This window comes from Penicillium angulare (genome assembly GCF_028827245.1).
Source record: "Penicillium angulare strain IBT 27051 chromosome Unknown utg000004l_segment0_segment0, whole genome shotgun sequence".
Classification (NCBI taxonomy): domain Eukaryota; kingdom Fungi; phylum Ascomycota; class Eurotiomycetes; order Eurotiales; family Aspergillaceae; genus Penicillium; species Penicillium angulare.
This window is the reverse complement of record NW_026623163.1, coordinates 4,351,476-4,372,693: the sequence shown is the minus strand read 5'-3', so window position 1 is coordinate 4,372,693 and position 21,218 is coordinate 4,351,476. Positions and strand designations below refer to the sequence as shown.

The 21,218-nt window shown below is 47.0% G+C and overlaps 8 protein-coding genes across 8 annotated transcripts; 4 read left to right on the top strand and 4 right to left on the bottom strand.

Annotated features, from left to right (window-relative positions):
- Positions 1-244: 244 nt before the first annotated feature.
- On the bottom strand, positions 245-2,660 carry N7478_005514 (uncharacterized protein; the record flags this gene model as incomplete). The annotated part of the gene is made up of 4 exons (XM_056921728.1): positions 245-607; positions 666-1,120; positions 1,185-2,429; positions 2,486-2,660. The coding sequence occupies 4 exons, from the start codon at positions 2,658-2,660 to the stop codon at positions 245-247; spliced, it is 2,238 nt and encodes a 745-aa protein (XP_056779765.1).
- A 3,555-nt stretch (positions 2,661-6,215) lies between these two features.
- Positions 6,216-8,266, top strand: N7478_005513 (uncharacterized protein; the record flags this gene model as incomplete). The annotated part of the gene is made up of 5 exons (XM_056921727.1): positions 6,216-6,335; positions 6,419-6,489; positions 6,559-6,706; positions 6,861-7,907; positions 7,970-8,266. 5 exons carry the CDS (start codon positions 6,216-6,218, stop codon positions 8,264-8,266), a joined length of 1,683 nt encoding a protein of 560 aa, XP_056779764.1.
- A 750-nt stretch (positions 8,267-9,016) lies between these two features.
- N7478_005512 (uncharacterized protein) lies at positions 9,017-9,728 on the bottom strand (the record flags this gene model as incomplete). Its single annotated transcript, XM_056921726.1, has 2 exons — positions 9,017-9,471; positions 9,581-9,728. The coding sequence occupies 2 exons, from the start codon at positions 9,726-9,728 to the stop codon at positions 9,017-9,019; spliced, it is 603 nt and encodes a 200-aa protein (XP_056779763.1).
- A 326-nt stretch (positions 9,729-10,054) lies between these two features.
- N7478_005511 (spermidine synthase) lies at positions 10,055-11,824 on the top strand (the record flags this gene model as incomplete). The annotated part of the gene is made up of 3 exons (XM_056921725.1): positions 10,055-10,995; positions 11,046-11,349; positions 11,423-11,824. 3 exons carry the CDS (start codon positions 10,055-10,057, stop codon positions 11,822-11,824), a joined length of 1,647 nt encoding a protein of 548 aa, XP_056779762.1.
- Positions 11,825-12,255: 431 nt separating this feature from the next.
- On the bottom strand, positions 12,256-14,216 carry N7478_005510 (dynein family protein; the record flags this gene model as incomplete). Its single annotated transcript, XM_056921724.1, has 6 exons — positions 12,256-12,405; positions 12,475-13,091; positions 13,172-13,265; positions 13,337-13,719; positions 13,787-13,951; positions 14,066-14,216. 6 exons carry the CDS (start codon positions 14,214-14,216, stop codon positions 12,256-12,258), a joined length of 1,560 nt encoding a protein of 519 aa, XP_056779761.1.
- A 447-nt stretch (positions 14,217-14,663) lies between these two features.
- Positions 14,664-15,607, top strand: N7478_005509 (IST3 family RNA-binding protein; the record flags this gene model as incomplete). Its single annotated transcript, XM_056921723.1, has 2 exons — positions 14,664-14,719; positions 14,794-15,607. The coding sequence occupies 2 exons, from the start codon at positions 14,664-14,666 to the stop codon at positions 15,605-15,607; spliced, it is 870 nt and encodes a 289-aa protein (XP_056779760.1).
- A 145-nt stretch (positions 15,608-15,752) lies between these two features.
- Positions 15,753-17,181, bottom strand: N7478_005508 (phosphatidylinositol-3,5-bisphosphate binding protein HSV2; the record flags this gene model as incomplete). The annotated part of the gene is made up of 5 exons (XM_056921722.1): positions 15,753-16,283; positions 16,349-16,705; positions 16,768-16,865; positions 16,923-16,961; positions 17,073-17,181. 5 exons carry the CDS (start codon positions 17,179-17,181, stop codon positions 15,753-15,755), a joined length of 1,134 nt encoding a protein of 377 aa, XP_056779759.1.
- Positions 17,182-17,867: 686 nt separating this feature from the next.
- aspA (uncharacterized protein) lies at positions 17,868-19,394 on the top strand (the record flags this gene model as incomplete). The annotated part of the gene is made up of 6 exons (XM_056921721.1): positions 17,868-17,888; positions 18,019-18,094; positions 18,156-18,272; positions 18,346-18,433; positions 18,490-19,092; positions 19,154-19,394. The coding sequence occupies 6 exons, from the start codon at positions 17,868-17,870 to the stop codon at positions 19,392-19,394; spliced, it is 1,146 nt and encodes a 381-aa protein (XP_056779758.1).
- Positions 19,395-21,218: the final 1,824 nt, after the last annotated feature.

The following is a 21,218-nucleotide window of genomic DNA, read 5'->3' as shown; positions in this document are numbered from 1 at the left end:
GCTTCGGGTGTTTTGCAAACATGGCAAATGTGGGGACGCTCCGTTCCTTATCGGACGGGAAACAGCTGGAGGGGACTTTTGACCTCCAGGGCTAGGTATGTAATGTGTCTACAGCATACAGATTGGGATTGGTATTGGTATTGGCATATTGACAATAATTGCTACTTCGGAGATGCCGAGTTCTTTTATCGGCTGTTTGCTCTATGTCATTCATATTTCTCGTCAATCATATACATCCGCTCAATTACTGTGCGGGTGCATGTTCGACATGGTCAACCATCTCGTCATCACTTGGTGCATGGTCCCAGCTGTCATCGTTATCATCCACAGGACGGTACAACGGCGGTTGGGCTGCTGACCCAGGTCCTGTTGTGGTTAAAAGACTTGATCTTTTCTTCTCCTGCATTTCTTGGCCGGCTTCCTCGCTATCAAACCCTGGAACTTCATAATCGAACACATTCACATCCTGATCTTGCCGATGTGGGCGTGGCTGCTTCTCCGAGCCCGTCCTATTTAGCAACAGACCGCTCGAATTGTCGTTGTCTGCCTCGGTGAGGGCCTGGTCGCATTCGACCGCAAAAACTTCGTTATCTTTGTTCACGAAACCCTGTTCCCAAAGGTTAGCAAGTTATGAATATCCAAAACGCCCAAATATTAGATCATACCTGAAGTTGCGGTGGCGCAGGGTTCACTGTAGAATCCATTGCAGCATCACTGGCATACACCAATAAGACTGATCTCCCTTCCTCGCGAGCTGCTTTGAGAACTTCAATTTCCGATACCTTGCGAGCAGTATAGCCCACAACATCACCGCTTTGCGTGGCCGTCTTATCACCCTGGGCTTCTATCTTCTCGGCCCGTCGAGTCTTCCCGTCCTCTGTAGAGAAACTGATCCGCCACCACTGACTGTCATCCTGCTTCTCACCATCAACATCCATGCCATCTCCTCGGTCTTTTGTCTCTCGGTTCTTAAGGAGATACGTAACATGCGGTTTAGTACAGACACCGCGTAATGTGTATTTGTGAGAAGGAGGCCCATGGGGAGACTCCGATGGTTCGGTGAGCATTTTAGAATAAGTTCGCATAGTTTCCAGGGCCTTCTGCTTCTCAACCTCGAGCGCTGTTATCGATGAATTAGAATTAGAAAACCAAGAGGGATGGAAATTGCGAGAGGAAATATTCACCTTTAACTTTTTCTTCTATTTTAGTGGCAAGTGCTCTCAATTGTTGCGTAATACGCTCTGCTTTCTCTTTTGCTACCTCGGGAGTCATGCTCTTCGAGTTACCATCAAGGGCTGTCTTCAGAGCTACAGGCGTTGCCGAGGCTGCTTTCTCCAGTACCTCGCTTCTTGAAAGGGTACCCACGGGGTTCGGTGGTGTTTTGTAGTGGTAAATGAGTTGCTCAATTCTCATTACAGCCTGTTGGGCTTCAAGCTTTTTCAGGCGCATTTCACGTGCGAGGTGTTGACAAGTGCTCAAATAGCGGTCGGGGTAGAATACAGCTGGAATCTCCACATCCACTGATTGCACATTTTCGGGAGAGTCAAGTTTCATGACAAGAATCTCACCCACATGCTCAAGCCATACATCGTCAAGATTCTCTCCAGGTCTATCGCTCCAGATGGCAGAGTCCAGGACATCATACAAAGTTTGCCCATGGCCCTGATCCACGACGGGCTCAAATACAAATAATTCTCTAGAGACCGGTTCCTCATTATCCTCCTCCATGAGTTCTCGCTTGTAAGCATGTGACATGAATGCCATAGATAGCGGGTTATCGGGGTCTGCTCGAATCGCAGCGGAATGCCATGTCTCCAGAAAACGCGCGACTGCCTCTTCCGAGTCAGAAGAAGTTGCGTACATTTGCCTCATGTTTGTAAGAGCATCACTGCTTCCGAAGGCGCGTTTTGTAGAATCCAGGAAAGCCATCAAGCGCTGTGTCTCGTAGATCGGATCCTCCCAATCGCTATCGTCGCTTCCTTCGTGGATGGTCACAATCTTTGGTAAGTTTATTGACTGGCCGTTCCACCAATGTTTATCGTTTCCGTAGTCGAAGAGGAGTTTCTTCCTCAATAGCAATGCTTCACGTGCAAGAGGGATTTCATGGATGATAGTAAGAAACCCTCCAAGATAGAGATTATTCTGCGTCGGGCGGATGAATACTGGCTCTTCACCTATTCTTTTTCGATCTTCGGGATCCGGACTTATTAGCACTTCTTGGGCCGTTTCGTTGAAGAGAGTCATTGCCCAAGCGCCCTCTTCGTAGTTATCACGCGTCGCTTTCCCAAAGTGAGCTTGACTCGGCGCCGCTGCGGTCACCCCCGTCTCTTGAGTTCCCATCCCTTGATGTAGCGACATAGCTACTGCCTGCTGTAGCTCTTGTTCTTCACGCTCGGCTAAGCTTAGCCCTTGTCCAGCCGCGGGTTTGCCTGCAAACGACACCAAGTTAGCATTGTTTATCATAGATGTGAGGGCATCTGCCAACCTGAGCTTCCTGATACGTTTGTCGCCATCGAGTCATTTCCAGAACTTTGGGTTGTATCGGTCATATTCACGCGGGAGGGAGGGCGAGAGGGAGGGGCAGTCGCGGGCAATCGGGGCCCATAGTCTTGCTGGCCATAGCCAAGTGCTGTACAGAGGAGTATTAGCAACCGCAGCATGATTTGATTTGAAAAAATAATGGGGTCATACGTGTCAGGCTTGTCTCGTTACCCCAATTTGGTACCTAGCAAATAACCTTATTAGCTTCCAGACTTTGAACCCAGATATGGGGACCTTGATGTCATGGTCACGGACATTTAGCTGCGACCCTGTTGGATCTTCAAAATATGCGTTGATGGCTTTTTGTGAGTCAAGATTATTGGCCTGTAGTTCATGAAAATAAATTTGAAAGTCAGCGGGGGGGACGCTTAGACACAATTGCTTGAAAGCGTGCGGGGAGAGGAAACGACCTTTAGGAAAAGGATTGCTTGCTCGCGCGTTGTACTGGTGAAGCTGACGAAGCTCAAGATAGCATCCTCGGAGGGTTCAGAAGTCATGATGTCGTAGGCTAGCAAGCCAAGAGAGCTAATCAAAGGACAATTTTGCAAACAAATCAGAAGTTGGGCCAGTTGCATTCAAGTTGACGACACCCGCCGAAGCTTCCCCACCACATGACGCCAAGCCTCGCAGATCCACTCCTTGCTTACGCTTGTCTTCTTTAACAATGTATATAACCACGCGAAAATGTCTGATGAGAGGTAAATTATCTTTGAAAGATTGCCAACTTTATGAGTTTATTCATAATTAAACAGACTGAATGTTTTATCTTATTCTCCCAGACTTTAATGTGGTTTATGCATGTCTGAGAGCTTGAGATACAGACAGGACGACGGTTCTTACGCAGAGAACTTCGTATATGCATATGACTGCTATAGGCCGCATTTTCTTTTTACGGAAATTCAGTCTCAATAGAGACTGCTTCTGCTGTGGGCGAATTTCTGAATCCGAGAGATCATAGATTTTAGGTCTAGTGCCTTAGGTTACTCGGCCATGCTGCAAAGTATTTCCTTTCTTGGACGGATTAGATTTCATGGATAGAGGCATCTATGGACATTATTGATATAAAGTATGTCTGGTTTGTGGCTGGTCGGATAGGGAGGAATGGAAAAGTATGGCCGAGTAATCTAAGACGCTAGACCTGAAATCTATGATCTCTCGGATTCAGAAATTCGCCCTCTTGCTGACTTTTTTTTTCGATTTTTTATTTTCGAATACGTGCAGTCAGTACAAGAATGTTGTATTCATCGGCATGATTCAACTATTTAATTAGGATCTGTAAAGTTATTAGATTTTCTCTAGATAAACTGCTAAGTTGTTAGAATCGGTGTCTAAGAATGCGCGCTACTCTATCATAACGGCCTTGGGCATATCTGGCAGGCGCCAAACATAGTAGTCTTTTGGACAAGCGTCAGAATCATGGGAATCCATATTTTTAAAGAGACCATGGAATTATGGAACCCAAGACTTTAGCAGCAGAGCTACCATAATATCAGCCGGCAACCCTGGAACATCTGAGCGTTACTAGTCCACAATGGCCAAAATGCTGATAAGATTTAGGATGTTAAAATGCTCAAGAACAATCATCGATGGTAATCAAGCTCTTCGTTTTTCATTTCCCCTTCTATACTAGTACTCCGTAAGTAAAATCTGATTCTAGGACTATTCAATGATCTTCCAACATGGATGAAGTGAGATATTTCAACACCAACAAACACCCCCCAACCTGAACCTGGGAATGATACATCCGGGCTGCTCTGTATACATTCCACTCATAATGACTACATATATTCAATGCTTCTTTGCAGCCTTTCTCAAATTAAAGATCTGCTTTTTCCAATTAAAGCACTGATTACAACCTAATGACAGTGAGCCTCGGTCACATGAGAAGTGATTAGGCATACATACCATTACTTTCGTGATCATTGCAAACGTAGACTCCATCATCATTTTGAGAGACAGGAGGGCAGGTGATAGGGTCTCGGTCGATTGTATCTATCTGCAACATTTTAAGCAAAAAGGAACCCCAAATGAATTTGAGGGATATGTACTCCGTAGAAGGCATCGTTCTCCTCGCGTATCAGTTGAGCAATCGTTGCACTGTATTGAATTTGAGTAAGTGTTTTCTAGTTGTGATAAACCCTACTGACCACTTCGAGGATGTGATCTTGGCAGAACACTGCGTCGTTGATCTCAAAGGTGGCCATGATGATTGATTCGAGAATGGGTATTTGGATTGATAGGATAATTGCTGAACAGCAAGTGGGATTGAAGAGGGAACATCAGGTTTTAAGTGGGAGAGATATATGCGGTGTGTCTCTTTATCTAGATCAGATCAAACAGCAGTCCACCATGAAACCGAGCTGAGCGGGAAATAGTATCTGCTCAATGCAGCGGGGCTGTGGATTACAGGCTGCATAACACGCCACTTCTTCCGACTCCTGTACCCAGATTTGGAGATTTGAAGACAATGGACTTAACAAACTCATCACCTATCCTCTCTCTAGCTTTCCGCTTGCCTTCAACGCTCGAGATATTGCATCGATATACTTCTAAAACGCCCATTTTGCAAGCTGTTCTTCCCTTTTTCGGCCTTTTTTTTTCTCTTGATGCAAAATGCACAATAATGTGGGGCAGATGGCCTACATACAGATATGCCTAGTACTCACTGTAGTAGATTTCTCTGTAGATCTCTGCTTGCTCGGCCTCTTTTTCAGCTGAGGTCGAACTCCAGAACTTGAAGATGAACATCTACTTGCTATCCATTGCCTGAGTCATCAAGTGACAATTTTTGATTGATTGGACATTACAGTTTTTCCAATATGGCTTTGATAAACATCGCTATTCAAGAAGAGCATTGAATTTGCGAATCACTGGCACACCCTAAAATATACATACTCACTCTCACGTTACCAAAGGCTCTCTCTTCAACTTCCCAACTTGAATTTGAGATAAGCAACTTCTTTAACTTAATGTTTGTGCATGAATGAGTTTCATTGACCTGGCTATAGGGCTATCACTGGGCATGATCATTCCCAGGTGAAGTTTCATGTATATCTACGTAACGACTCGGAGTCTTGGGGTCACCCTCCAGGGCTGTCAATAATATAGCAATACAGCAGTTTCTCCAATATTTCATCAGGGTAGTAGATCATGATAATAGTACGGGGCATAATCAGCTTTGAATTAGCTCCTCGTTTTCCTTGAACCATATATTGAAATCCAAACTACTATATAGAAGGAGGGAGGGGAGAGCTTCAATTTGTAAGTTGTACTTAAAGTTGATGGATGCTAAACAGTCCCGGGCTGTAAAACAATTCAACTATGCCGCTTGAAAGCAGACGTAGTTGCGCTACACAAGGGATAACCTGCAAAACGCCTGAAGTATACGAATAATCCATAGTTTCTTCTGTAGAAAGCTTTGAATACTACATGACTCTATTTTGTAGTCGTTAAAGTTTTGCTGGTACCTCGGATCAGCCCGACCCAATATGTCCAAATGCGGGGAAGCTTCAAAGGTGGAATGCGGGGTGCTACCATCCACTGACATAATTGATCTCTTTCACAGCTCATTCTCTTACCCAGGATTCGCGAGAATCCAAATTTTCTATTGACAGTCAATCGAGTTGCGTGAATTGTACTTCGAGCTTCGAGCTTCGAATTCGAAATATATGATTATGCGGCTCTACAGACCACCACTCGGAGGTCTCCGCTTTGAGAGGGGAAGGCTGTATGGACGCGCCTCGTTCTTGAGACGAGGCTTGTTGACACACAGCTATAATCGTGGTCCTACCGAGGTAATTTCTGAGCTCTTATAATTCAATTATTATTTTCTTGATCCCGTGAGGCATATGAAGCTAATTCCTTCATCGCAATACAGCCGCCTTTAATCGAATCGACTGTCGGCGACCACTTTACTCGAATCGCGACCGAACACGGGGACCGAACAGCGTAAGAATTTATTTTTGAAATGAAATCTAGCGAGACACAAAGATTGTTATTTAACTGACAATTTTGAAGTATTATCTCGAAGCACCAAAACGAGCGAATCACATATAGGGGTCTCGATTTACGAAGCAATGCTCTTGCTAGAGGGCTTCAATCTGCCGGTGTGAAAAGGGGAGATCGAGTTGGAGTTATGCTTGGGAATTCAATGGAATATGCGGTGGTATGTCATACTTTCTTCGACGTTGATCGTCAGGTATATTGATGGTTATTATGACAGGCAACATACGCGCTATTCAAACTTGGAGCTATTTTGGTAAGATCTGTCCATGCCCCAGCTGACAGGTTGAACGAAAGGCTGAATTGACGTAAAACAGGTTCCATTGAACCCATCTTTTAATTCTACTCAAGTCGTAGCGGCATTGAGTCACCTGGAATCCAGTCATCTCATCATCAGCACAGAATCCAATCTACCCCGGAAAAACCCTCGAAGCAATATCCCTCTGCTCAAACAGCTGGTACCAGACCCCTTTGCCTCAAAACTAGAGTCCGAGGCAGTTCCCTCTTTGAAGCAGATAATTGTTATCGACAACTCTTTCGGCCGCATAGACACCTCCTCTTACAAGGGCTTAACGCCTTTCACATCTATATCGTCCGAGCTAGCGGCAGATAATCAGCCCTTGTCGAATCTAAAGCTATCCCCGAATGACATAGTGAATATCCAATTCACATCCGGGACAACTGCTATGCCCAAAGCAGCTTGTTTAACCCACCGCTCTATTCTAAACAATGGTTTCCAAATTGGTGACCGCATGCGCCTCACCCCTGAAGATATCATATGCTGCCCACCTCCTATGTTCCATTGTTTTGGAAGTATCCTCGGATATATGGCGACTGCCACTCATGGCTCTGCCATCGTGTTCCCAACAGAATCTTTCAATGCCCGCGCAGCACTGAGGGCAGTTCAAGAAGAAAGGTGTACGGGGCTTTACGGAGTCCCAACGATGTTCCTGGAAGAGCTTGGCCTTATCGAGTCGGGAGAGATTTCAGGCGACGGCTTCCAGTATCTACGAACAGGAATTGCTGCGGGTAGCAGCATTCCTGCAGAGCTGATGAAGAAGCTGCATAGGGTGCTGAACCTAACTGAGCTGACCATTTGCTACGGCATGACTGAGACAAGTCCCGTCTCGGCGATGACTACCACCGATGACCCTATTGAGAAGCGCATTCATACCGTTGGGAGACTTATGCCACATGTCGAAGCTAAAGTTGTGAATCCAGAGAACAGAAACGAGGTTCTTCCTATTGAAGCACGCGGTGAATTGGCTGTCAGTGGGTATCTACTCATGAAGGGGTACTGGGGTGATCCCGAGAGAACAGCGAAAGAGATGTTCGCAGATAATACCGGAAAGATTTGGATGCATGTAAGTTGATATTTGGAGACTATGGACTCACGAAATGAAGCTGATAGCTGGCGGTGTCGTAGACTGGAGACGAGGCTTCAATGTCACCAGATGGATATATCACCATCACTGGACGCATCAAGGACTTGATAATTCGAGGAGGGGAGAATATCCATCCTCTGGAGATTGAGAATTGTCTGTTAGCGCATCCAGGTGTCGGCGAAGCGTCTGTTGTAGGCGTCCCAGATCAGAGATACGGCGAAGTCGTCGCTGCTTTTGTCATTGCTCGAGAACATGGACCTGGATCTGTTACCAAGGAGGAGCTTCAGGAATGGACACGGGAGAAGCTGAGCAATCATCTTGGTAAGCCATATCAATGATCCTCCCCAGTACTAAGGCAAGTTTATGCTGATATACTGGGTTAGTTCCTCAATATGTCTTCTTCCTTGAGACATCAGATCCCTTCCCGAAGACGGCCAGTGGAAAGATCCAGAAGTTTAAACTCAAAGAGCAGGCTATACAGCTTTTAGCTGAAGATGTTAGAATTTCCTCCAAGGTTTAAGAGCGCTGTGAAATGTGGGATTGCATAATTTCGTATAAAAGGGTTCGCAAGAGCTCTGATTTTGAAGCGCTTTCAAATTATTATAGATACCACTATGTACATAGTCAGACAAACAACTTCAATATGAACATCTTCAACAGATTCATGTGGCCCTCATATAGAGATGCTCGATTTCTGCCAGGTCATCCAAGAAACGGAAGCCATATTCTTTTTTTTCAAACCAATGAAATGTGAGAATAATATTTCACGGGTCTGATCAAGTGCAGGTCTCCGTGCTCGCGGCCCAGTTTCAAAGCTCGCGGTCCAGGTGCCAGGGCCTATCTCTCTGGTTGGGACAAAACGAGCCAATGACCATCTTCACAGGCATTTTTCAGAAGCTGTGAATTCAGCTTAATTCTCAAAATTCATTCTCCGGCGATGGAGAAATGACAGATCGATCTCATCAAGCCCGACTTTTTGAAGAGTAATTTCGAAGAGAGGCCGAAAGGGCTTTGGGGAGTCTCCAAATAAAGGAGGACAGTGTAGGCTAGGAATCCAATAGAGGTACAAGTACACAATGACCTTTTCTTTAAAAATCCTGAATTCCAGTCTCACCTTGAAGTTGCGCCCTCGCATCCTCACCCCGAAGGCCATCAACCTCCCACTCAGGCTCCTCATCCTCGAAATACTCATCTTGCTGCTCAGACAAGTCGTCGTAATCCTCATTTGTGTCAACAGTCGCATAATCGAAATCAGGGTCATCGCCTCTCATAAAGCGCAATCCCATCTCCCATTGCCACTGCTTCTCACCCTCCTCTTTGCTCGCAGGTATATCATCTCGGTCTTCAGCAAGAATCTCACCATTCGGACCACGAGTATAGCTCATCATAGCACTCGGATCCGGATGTGCCAGCGCATCCATCTTAGCCTCAGAGCGTAGCAAGTCCGCCTGCAAAACACCGGAGAATCCCTTCTCGCGCCCTTGCGCTTCCCGTTCCTGCGTTGTTTGAAATCGGCGGATAAGACGATCGTACAGCAATGGGTCTAGATATGTAAATTGGAACGGGTTAGCTTGTAAGTTATCATTTCGCTGCTGTGGTTCTCGAAGCCACTAGTGCCTGTGTTGGCAATAAGGAAAGAAGAGCAAGCGGACCGGCTAGCTCGAGCTCCGCCGAGAAATATTCTGGATGGAGATCCAGGTACCGCTTTCGGCGGTTTTTTATTTGGATGAAAGAGTTCTTCGCGTTCGAAGGTGTGTCCTCGTTCAGCTCGAATCCGGTGTTCATTGGGAAATGTGGCATCTTGGCCTGTTTCAGCTATGTTTGGGGGAGATGAAGTTGGAGGGTTTGGAACGCGGAAGTGAGCGGCAAAAGCATGTAGACTTTCTGCCACTCCGCAGCTTCCCTTTTTTTCTCCCGCAGAATTGATATGTCGGCAATCTGAGTATGTAAGTTATTATTTCGCTCGTTTTGATGAGCTTTCGTTTTAAACGGTGTGATGTTTCGTTTCATTTCCATGAATATGAGCGGCTTGGTACATGTGGCTAATTCCATCCCCCGCAGAACAAACATCTTGGACTGTTTCCGCACCTTAGCTGCATCACCCAAGGTCAGATAGCTTGGCAATCATGTCAGTCGAGCAATTCGTTCGGCAGATTGATGCCTACCGCTTCGGCACCGGAGTGGCATTGCTATTCCTCGCCGCGGCATACTCTCCTGTTATGGGGCTGGTGCTATCCCCTGTTTATGGCTCCTTGCCGGCCCATATCTTCCACGTTTATGGAGTGGCCATTTCCGGGGGAGCCGGATGGTTCTTAAAGGACCATATCCAGAGGCGCATTGGTCGGACTGCTGCTTACATTCTTCCTGTTCTGGCCTTCTGGACTCCTACTTTGCAGTACTTTCTGATGCAGCAGAGCTCTAAGCTGGGGAACCCCGCTGGACCTGTTATCACAGAGCTGTTTGGTTACTACCCTCTGGTTTTGTTGACCGTGGCCATTGCGGGTAAGCAGATCCAATCTGCTTTGCACCTCGAGGGGCAGGGAGAGATCCTTGCTGACCATGTGCCTATGCTGAGCACCTATGCCATCTATTCTTTGGGGGAGCATATTGCACGGGCTATCTTGTCTTATGCCATTGGTTTCACCTTCGTCTTCTCGCGGGCTGGACTGCAGTTCGTCATTGCCATCCTTTACGCCGTAGTTGTTCCTCGGACCAAGCTGCTGCTTCTGGCAATTCCATCGTTGCTCTTCACTGTCACTTCCGACGTTCACTTGGGCGGTATTGGTGCTGCAAACTCTGCCCTTCAGCACGAGGGATACTCTCTCTTGGCCCGCCAGGAGTCCTACACTGGATATATTTCAGTTTTGGAGAACAACGAGGAAGGTTTCCGCGTTCTGCGTTGTGACCACAGTCTGCTTGGTGGGCAATGGACCAAGTCAACACCGGGCTACCATCCCAAGGTGGAGGACCCCATCTATGCTGTCTTCGCCATGCTTGAAGCTGTCCGTCTAGTAGAGCCAGATAATGGGGTTCATCGCGTGGATGCAGATAGTAAGGCACTAGTAATGTAAGTCTCAGCAACTGCCTTCGCCATTTCTGGTAACTAATATAGAACAGTGGTCTTGGTATCGGCACCACCCCGGCTGCTTTGATTAAGCATGGCATTGAGACCACCATCGTCGAACTCGACCCTGTCGTCCATAAGTTCGCAACTCAGTACTTCAACTTGCCATCCAACCACATCGCTGCCATAGAAGACGCAACCCACTTCGTAAAGAAGGCACAGAAAGCTGCTTGGCCCAAGTACGACTACATCGTCCATGATGTTTTCACCGGTGGCGCGGAACCGATTGAGCTTTTTACCATCGAGTTCCTGAAGGGCTTAAGCAACCTTCTCAAAGACGATGGTGTCATCGCTATCGTAAGTTCTTTAACACAGATCCCCCATCAATACAGTTCTCAAAGTCGAGCCCTTACTAACCCAATTCAATTAGAACTACGCTAGCGACATCACACTTTACCCTACCGGTCTTATTGCCCGCACCATTCAAGCAGTCTTCCCATCCTGTCGCATGTTCCGTGAAACTGAAGCCAATAATAACGACAACTCAGACTTCACTAACATGGTTCTCTTCTGCAAGAAGACTACTGGCTCTACAATCACTTTCCGAGAGCCGACACAGGCTGATTACCTCGGTAGCAAGTCGCGTGAATCGTATATGGTTCCGAAGAATGAGATGGATGCGTCTATGTTCTCGACTATCCCCCCTGCTGGAAGACGGGTTCTTGTTGAAAAGGAACTTGGTCGCTTGCATAAGTTCCAGGATCGTGCTGCGTTGGAGCACTGGGAAATCATGAGAAAGGTTCTTCCAGATGCTGTGTGGGAGAACTGGTAAATATGCCTGGGTCGAATGTGAGACTCGGTTCTTCGACCTTTGACTATGCGGTATATCAATATCCGGCGATTAATGGGTTTCAGATCGCACTCTTTCAGTATTTTCAATTCTTGACATGTTGTTGTGTATCAATCAGAATAAGAGCAAAATACCTCAGGCATCCATGACTAAACTAGATTAAGTAGAAACAAGATCTCATATTGGTATCATTATCTAACACCCCGCAGAAAGCCGTTGGAAGCTCCTAGAAAAAGAAAACTATGTACAGGCCCGATTACCACAAACTCGAATCGACTTTCTATACTGAATGATTCACGGCCTGCACGACTGATCCACCACCACTCCACACACAATATTTACGCTTAGGGAACTAAAATACATTCCGGGAATATCGAGGAGACATAGGACACGATGAAGGAAAGTAAAAGAAATTATGAGGATGGACTTCCACGGGGGCTGCTGTTGGGTTTCTTTACCAGGCCGGCGAAGAAGCTTGCCAGGGCTTTGTTGTGAGCTTTCTCGTCCACTGGAGTTGCGGTTGGAGTGCCTTCTTTGCGTTGGGCTCGACTGGCTTCGCGATCCTGCATACACATTAATAAATATTTATCTCATGAGAGAAGATAGAAGGGATTGATAACGTATAAACTCACCCTTAGCTTCTTCAGCATGTCGTCCGCATCAACTTGAATACCACCCATGTTAAATTGGACAGGACCGATGTGCTCATTGACTCGGCCTTCGTCGTCCATTGGAGACATCTCCAACGAAGGGACCGGCTCGTTCGCTCGATCCTTCTCATCTTTAACTTTGAGCTGTTCAAGGGTTTCGAGCTGCTGAGTAAGGAACCCTTGCAGATCGGATGCTTCGACCTCGATCTTGTTCGCGTTCTTGGTCGTACTTGGGTGAGCAATTGTCGTGTCACGTTTCGGGTCTTGGATCGTCTGCTCAAATACTGTGACTGCACTTGTACCGTCTTCCTCGTGTTCGTTATCTTGTTCAGGTTGAGTGGGTTGATCAAGTGGCTCTGGAGGGTCTTGGATTTCGATCGACCAGGCAGTTGATACGCCTTCCATGTCGAATCCTTCGCGAATAATCCGGATCTTGCCCCACGAGTCCCAGTTCGTAGGGACGATAATCTTGTCTCGGTCGATCACATTATGTTTTAATGACTGTCGTTTCAAAAGAGAATGTATACCCAGAGAGGAGTGGATCAAGCTCTGGAGAGAGTTGGCAAGGAAAGGTGTAGTATAAATGAGGGAGGCGCCATCTGTATTAGGGTCAGAAGATTCGATCTATGAAAGAAGAAAGAAACCAAAGGAGTAGAAATCAAGACTGGGAGATCCTCACGCTTTAGCAAGATTGTTCTCAGGAACTGAAGAATGAAGTCGAACTGTTCTTCGTGCCACCCATGGTCCTTCTCCAGTTTCTCAATCTTATCAGCCTATAAAAGTTCAATTTGATCAGTCGGGCATTCTTAGATTTCCATAAAGCTCACGGTCTGAGTCCACGTACTCCTTGGCAAACAACACACATGGGGATACCCAATCCTTCGTCCCATTCACCGGGCCCCAGCGGTATTGTTACTGGTCCTCCGGAATTTGGCAAGTTTCCAGAAGCTCCAGCATTAGTATCTATTCCCCTTTTACGATCGCGCCATTCTGTCATGGTTTCCTCCATAACCATCTTTGTATCATCGTCGAGAGAAACGAGAACAGAGCGAAGGAGACGGATCCACTCTCGTAGCCTGCGAATCCACGTCCATGGATCAGACCAGTCCATCAGAATGACGACGAGTGTTTCCGGTACGGATTGGGGGGTCAGAAGAGGTTTGAGGAGAGGTGCAAATGACGGAGAAGGTTCGGACAAGAGGTAGGCTGACACACGCGCCAGTGTATCTTCAAAGCAACGTAATTAGCCACACTAGCTTTGAAGAATCAAAAGTCGACTATCTGGTCAACGTACCTTCTTGGTCGGCATCAAGAACATCTCGATATGTGTAACCCAGCGCAAATTGGTTGGCGATTGGCGGTGTCTTCCCCTTTCGTTTATCATTCACTAAATTTGGATCCGCGGATGTGTCTGCCGAGAAAGTCTCAAGAAATTCTCTCTGGCTCTCGGGTGTGCCTCCTGATCATCGCATATCAATTAGCATTTTATGTTGGGAAGCATGCGGCGACCTAAGCTTTGGACAGAAATCCTTCTGGCTCGCCCGCATATCAGATATCCAGTCTTATAACGTACCCAATATCAACAAGTTCTTTTCGGGCAGGCGCTTTCCATTGGCGACACTATCTAGCAGTGAAGACCAAATGTTCTTCTTTGAGCCATCCTTGCTAGAAGGCCGACTATTCGAGCCGGTGGCTTTCGACCCGGGATTTGGACTGGAGGACATTGTCTGTTCTGGTCATACCATGACTCAGAGGGCATGTACCATTCCAACTGACAAAAATTGTGGGTGCCGACAGGGCGTGTAGTCGTGGTTGGTAGGTGCGGAGGGGAGAGTGAAGCAGAACGCGGTCAGGGGAATCTGGAGGTGGGGATGCAAATCTATGCAAGATTTGAATTTCGCTGCGCCCAGGATGTGATCTGCCTGGTTGCGAGCAAACTCAATAGCGCGTAATAGAAAACCGAATATACTTTTTTTTCCTCGCGAGTCAAGTCGTCAGGCCAGGTGGAGGAGCAGGGAGTTTCTTTTCAACGGGTTGAGTAAACAATTGGCGATTTTACGGTTCCGCAGATGCTCCGGTATCCACCTTTCCCAGGTTTCTCCTCGCAAAGCTTAAGGTTCTCTTTCTCTCTTTCTTTTTTGGTCCCCGGACTTTGACCACCATCCCCCATTATGAATTCCATTCGTCAGGTACAGGACCTCAATAAGCGTGAGCTTGAGCATGCTATGTAAGTGGATAAGCAATTTATCTTTCGGTAGCTCCGTCATTTTGAGGTTCTCAAGCTAATTTCCTTTTGTCTAGACCACCAGAGGCCTCATGGCATGCGGACTACCGCGACACCGCATATATCTACATTGGCGGACTTCCGTTCGATCTTTCGGAGGGTGATATCGTGACTATTTTCTCTCAATATGGAGAGCCTGTGCATGTCAACCTAGTCCGCGACAAGGAAACGGGCAAGAGCAAAGGTTTCGCATTTCTCAAGTATGAAGACCAGCGCAGTACCGACCTCGCGGTGGACAATCTTGGCGGCGCAACAGTCCTAGGTCGCATGCTTCGTGTAGACCATACCCGATACAAGCGACGTGATGACGAAGAGGAGGGGAATAATGTCGCAAGGTTGATGGGTGACGCTGAGATCACAGAAACCAAGGGAGAGAAGAGCGATCGACACAGTCGACGGAGAAGGGACAGCGGCGCAGATCGCGAAGAGAGTCGACCCATGTTGAAGGAAGAGAAAGAGCTACAGACACTGATCCAGAATCATGATGACGAGGACCCAATGAAGGAGTTCTTGATCGAAGAAAAGAAAGAAGAGGTTGCCCTTGCTGTTGAAAGATATAAGAGCAGCGAAAAGAAGACATCTCGCCGGCGAGATGACAGCAGAGACAGATCTAGCCGACATATTCGTCGCCATCGATCTCGTGAACGCGAACGCGAACGCAGACATAGAGATGATCGCTCACCGGCTCGAGAAAAGACATCGCGACGTCGCTCAACCGACAGAGAGGAAAGATCTGGAAGAGATCGGATGCCAAAGCGATCACGCTCACCCGAATCACGGAGACATCGGCATGAACGAAGTAATCGAGATCGTGACGATCGCCGTCGTTGAAAGATACCAAGTACAATCACACTCGGTTTCTGTTGATTCTTAAGAAAATATGGATTGGCATTTGTCGTATTAGGGAATCATCTATTTACAATTTACAATTGTTCAACCCAAATATGGATCCATAATGGCCATATTAATACCATTTTCAACCACCACCAAGATATCGTTTCCATCCATCCCGGAGACAATATCGCTTCCCGTCATCACCATTTCGGAGTACAAACTTCTCCCAGCGGCCTTCTCTGCCTGATCCGACCACTAAGAGGGTTTCGTCATCCTTCCAGCCTATGACACCTTTACGAGGTATGCCTAGCGATGAGCCAGATGAAGGCGTCAATGGTGATCCCGGAACAGCTTCATCGCCCATCTCAAAATGTGCGCTGGCAAACGAGTATACGTCGGAGAATACTCGTGGAAGAAGGGGTAATTTCCCAAGGAATCCCCATTTTTGCTTCGTACCCTCTTCTGTCCCAGACGCCGGCGACTGACTGCGACGTGTAACCTGACTCGGGTGGGAGACATCGAAGATATGCAATGTAGATTTGTCCGAGGTGACTGCAAGGAGGGTATTTGAAGGTGAAAATGATAAAGAGAATATCACTGCAGGATCTACTCCTCGACGTAGCTCTGCCAATTTTGTACAGTTTGCTGTTGAGAATATGCGAATCAAAGTACCCTTTCGAAAGTTAGCATTACAATCGCCAGTAGAAGAAAACCACAGTTAAAAATGAGACTACATACAGCTTCACTGGCCGTAGCCAGCATCTCACCATCCGGACTCAGTGCCATTGCCCGCAATGAGGAACTATGAGCTGGAATGATACTGATAACCCCCGTCTCTAGTTCTATCATTTGTACTTGTCCTTTAGATCGACCCGGGAAGGCTAGCGACTTTTGGCTCAGACATGCGAGGCCCAGTGGGTTGTCAGATGTGTCATATACCGCTAGCTTCTGGGGAGGAGCCGAAAAGGAAAAAACATGGATTTTGTTGAATAGTGCGGCGACGATTCGGGACTTGGAAAGACGCACACCAAGCACAGAGGTAAGGAACTCGAGTGTGATAGCTGGTTTTTGTTTGTCGTCATCCCAAATCACAAGCTTTATTATATGCCAGAATGAGTATATAGACTGAGAAGCAGGCCAACCATCCACCAACTCACTTTGTTCTGAGGAAATTTCGGGGTTCGCCCGCCACCGACGATAGCTAGGTAGTTTGTCTGGCCTAGCAGTTCGGCCAGACCAATACCCGCATTGAAGTCTAAGATAGATAAATATAAGCATCGAAATGTTTAACTGTATGCCGGGGTAAACTCACCTCGGGAGACTTTAAGCTCACAAGGATCGGCGTTGAAGACTAGAGGGTGGTTGTTAGCACTGAGCTCCAGAGTTATGTGGTTTATTGATTGATTGAGCTCTGTATAGCCCTGTATAGCCCCCGCAAGCTTTGAACAAATGTATATCTTACCACAGAAACCAGTTTCCAGGCCCACCGAGAAGCAACTGGTGTCATGGTTGAAGGTTGCTGATAACGAATAGGGTCCAACAGACACATCAATGACTTGACGGGTGTTCATTGTCGCAACACAGGGACTAGAAAGGATTTTCTATTCATCCCTGTGCTGTCTGATGCAGTTCAGGCCGAAGGTGGTTGTGGAAAAGTAAAGGAACTCAAGCACAGTAGCATAAATGGGGGGGAAAGCTCGAGTGCGGATCAGCGATAAGGCGAGATGCGGGCAGCTCCATCTTTATCGCCCCAAATGATAATTCCCAAAAATGGGAACTATCGACACCTCAGGCAGTGATTATGATTAGGTAATGCTCCGGCGGCCAGGAGCGACCCACCGCGACTAGTTTAACCCCTGAGTGTTGATATTGCTGAGGGGGAGATACAAATATGGAGAAAAGTGGAAGGTTTCAATTGGAAGAATAGAATTGATATCGACTGAAGCTTCTGAGCTTCTCTTATATTTAAGTAACAATGGAAAGTCGAATAGAAATGGTAATATAACTACTATAGCTTTATATAGGGGACCTTCAAAGGGAACTACAAACTGGAGAAACAGAACGTCCCGTGATTGGCCCGAAGCCAAAGGGAAAGGGGGAAACACGAACTGTCTTTCCTTCCCCCCCTACGACTTAATCACCCAGAACTTCAGGAGAGTTTCACCCTTTCCCTTTACTTCTCTTCCTTGCTTTGGATACCCCCTCTCATCCTTTTTGTTTCTTTTCTGCTTCTTGTTCTGTACCACTTTAGCCCACAATGTCGTCGGCTCTCAATGCGGTATGTGTTTTCCCCTTTTATTTCTCGTGAACCCCCGAGTCCAAACGGGGAGGTCCCCATACCTCTCCACCCCCGAAAAAAAAATTGTTGTATAGGATTTGAAGCTAACTCAAGTCCCCGCCGTGGGCAGATCAAGATTCGTCGCAAGAAGAATGTCAAGAAGGGAATTCAGTTCTGTTTGATGGTCTGCGGTGCTAGCGGAACTGGTATGCTCGCGATCTGGATTGGAATCTTACACCATTGTCCGCTGACCATAACCCCTATCAGGTCGCACAACTTTCGTCAACACTCTTTGCGGAAAGCAAGTTCTGGAGGGCAAGGATGCCGATGATGCAGAGAACGCTCACTTGGAAGAGGGTGTCCGTATCAAGCCCGTCACTGTCGGTAAGTGGATCACCAGGATCGTCTGACTTCAGAGGATTTGCGGACGACTAATTTTATCTCCCCAATATCACAGAGCTTGAATTAGACGAGGAGGGTACTCGCATTTCTTTGACTATTGTTGATACTCCCGGTTTCGGTGACCAGATTGACAACGAGGCCAGGTATGTCTCCTGAATCTTGCCCCCCGATCATTGACCCCGCTAACTGGCTTCTACAGCTTCGGCGAGATTGTCGGCTACCTCGAGCGCCAATATGATGATATTCTTGCAGAGGAATCACGTATCAAGCGTAACCCCCGTTTCAGAGATAACCGTGTGCACGTCCTGTTGTATTTCATTACCCCCACCGGACACGGTCTTCGCGAGCTCGACATCGAATTGATGAAGCGCCTCTCCCCCCGTGTTAACGTTATTCCCGTTATTGGAAAGGCCGACTCCCTTACCCCCGCTGAATTGGCCGAGTCAAAGAAGTTGATCATGGAGGATATTGAGCACTACCGCATCCCCGTATACAACTTCCCCTATGATGTCGAGGAGGATGATGAGGATACCGTTGAAGAAAATGCTGAGCTCCGTGGCCTGATGCCTTTCGCCATTGTCGGTTCGGAGGATTTCGTTGAGATTGATAACCGCAAGGTTCGCGCCCGACAGTACCCATGGGGTGTGGTTGAGGTCGAGAACCCTCGGCACTCGGATTTCCTTGCTATCCGTAGCGCTCTTCTTCACAGCCATCTGGCGGATCTGAAGGAGATTACCCACGATTTCCTATACGAAAACTACCGTACAGAGAAGCTTAGCAAGAGCGTGGACGGTGTTAACTCGTATGTCTACATTTTTTTTGTACTCGCTCACTTACGGACACTTTTACTAACTATATCACAGAACTCACGATTCTTCCATGAACCCCGAGGACCTTGCCTCTCAATCCGTCCGTCTCAAGGAGGAGCAGCTCCGTCGCGAGGAGGAGAAGCTGCGCGAGATCGAAATCAAGGTGCAACGCGAGATTGCCGAGAAGCGACAGGAGTTGCTGGCTCGCGAGAGCCAGCTACGGGAGATCGAGGCTCGCATGGCACGCGAGGCAAGCCAGAGCAATGTCAGCGAAGCAGCCAATGGAGAGGCCTAGATATACCCTGCCGACGATGCGGCTTTTTCAGCGGGGCGCCGGTTCGCAATGTGATACCGTTTGTGCCAAAATCATGGACTTCGTGGCACGAAGTTGGTTTTTGTTTATGGGGATAATATTGACTGTTTATTCACGTTAATAGCTTTTTTCTTTTCTTTTCTTCTACTTCTTTCTTCTTCTCTCCTTGATTTCCCTACGGAGATGGATAATATCCCAACATAGAACACAACTCTACAGCTTTCGACAATGGACACTACCTTTCAGGCCCTGAAAATTCAACTCAGCGATTCCTGAGATATAATCAAACGACGATTCCATTTGCGCACATTCAGGACGGGTATTCACCATTTCCACAACCGAACATCTCGAAGACAAGAGAAACAAGCACTGTCCTTTCCTTCCCCTGTTTCCGTTTGCTTTAACCCATCAACTTTGCTACATGGAGTTCCCATTTCTGCTATCCTACCTTCCCCTTTTTTTGCTCTCCAAATCTGGCTCCTACCCCTTGGGGCTCCTCTCTTCCTGTTTTATTTATCATCGCCCCTGGCACCTTGTCTAAAGTCCGCAGCGCAGCAAGATTCCCTTACCCTGTGTTTCTTGTTTTTTTGCTTCCCTTCTACTCCTTTTTATCTGCTATTTTAATCGCTTAGTGGTGGGTGAATGAGGACGAAAAGTATCCCGAGCTTGCTGCTTCTGTAACTGTCACTTTGTGCATTTCCTGTAAGATGTAGATATACATAATATCCATGGATCAGTTCCAAGGTTACGAGTGTCTACTAGACAGTATGTGCTCCGGCAGGGACGTCCATGGGTAAGCACGCCCGACAATGGACCAGGTACTCTCGAGGTCAAAGCCCTGCAATTCTAGTACATAATAATGGATGACGCAGCGCAATCGGCGCTTGCATAGAAGTTGCAGTTGGGCCATCCAAACTCTACTAGTAGACACCAGCAGACGATACCACCTAAACATATCAGGAGTTTACATAACGAGTTACCTAGGTATTCCCTATCTTTCAAAAACCAAAATCAAAAGCCAGTTGAACCCCTTCAAGACAGCCCGGTACAGAGATTACACTGGTTCCCACCGGCACTTCTTCGTTGGCAAGCCCTTCGCTGCCCTTAGGAGGGGTCGCATATTTGAAAGGGTACCTAACATATACTAGTGTCTAGAGGACTGTCTGGTAACTTTTTACAAGCGAAGGATCGATTGATATTTATAGCGGAAGGAAATTTTGAAGGTTTGGAAAGCTCTGGTCATCACTCTCTTATATTAATAACGAGGCCTTCGGGAAGACATTTGTCGTATACGATCTAGCGCATCTTTCAGGGCAAATTCAAGAAGTCCGTAGGGTGACTCCTAGCAGCATCCGTAGTAGTTTCTTGCAGAGTGTAGGAGGATGGGGTGTGGCAAGATAATATATAGCGAGAGGAGATGTCAGAAGACAAGATCTTGGGTCCAAGGCACTCGAGGGTATCTCAAGGTGCGTTGCCTCGTGTTCAAAGTTTACCCAGACAGGAGCTATCTCAGTCACGGTGCCAGGAGCAGGAGCAGTGCCGCGACTGGGAATAGGAGGAGGAGTAGTATCGAGACCTCGGGAACATGAGCAGGAAAAGAGCCTCGCCAATAAGTCGATCGCGCTTCCAAGCCTAAGGACGGTCACAAGCACTCTCCCGAGGTCTTCATAGTCCAAATTTTCGGTACGAAAATACTTGCGAGATTCAAATGTTCGAGATCACAAACTATAACTCCTGATAGAATAAGTGGAATATTCAAGCTTGGGGATATTCAAATTTTATATCCATATGTGAAGATATATAGTG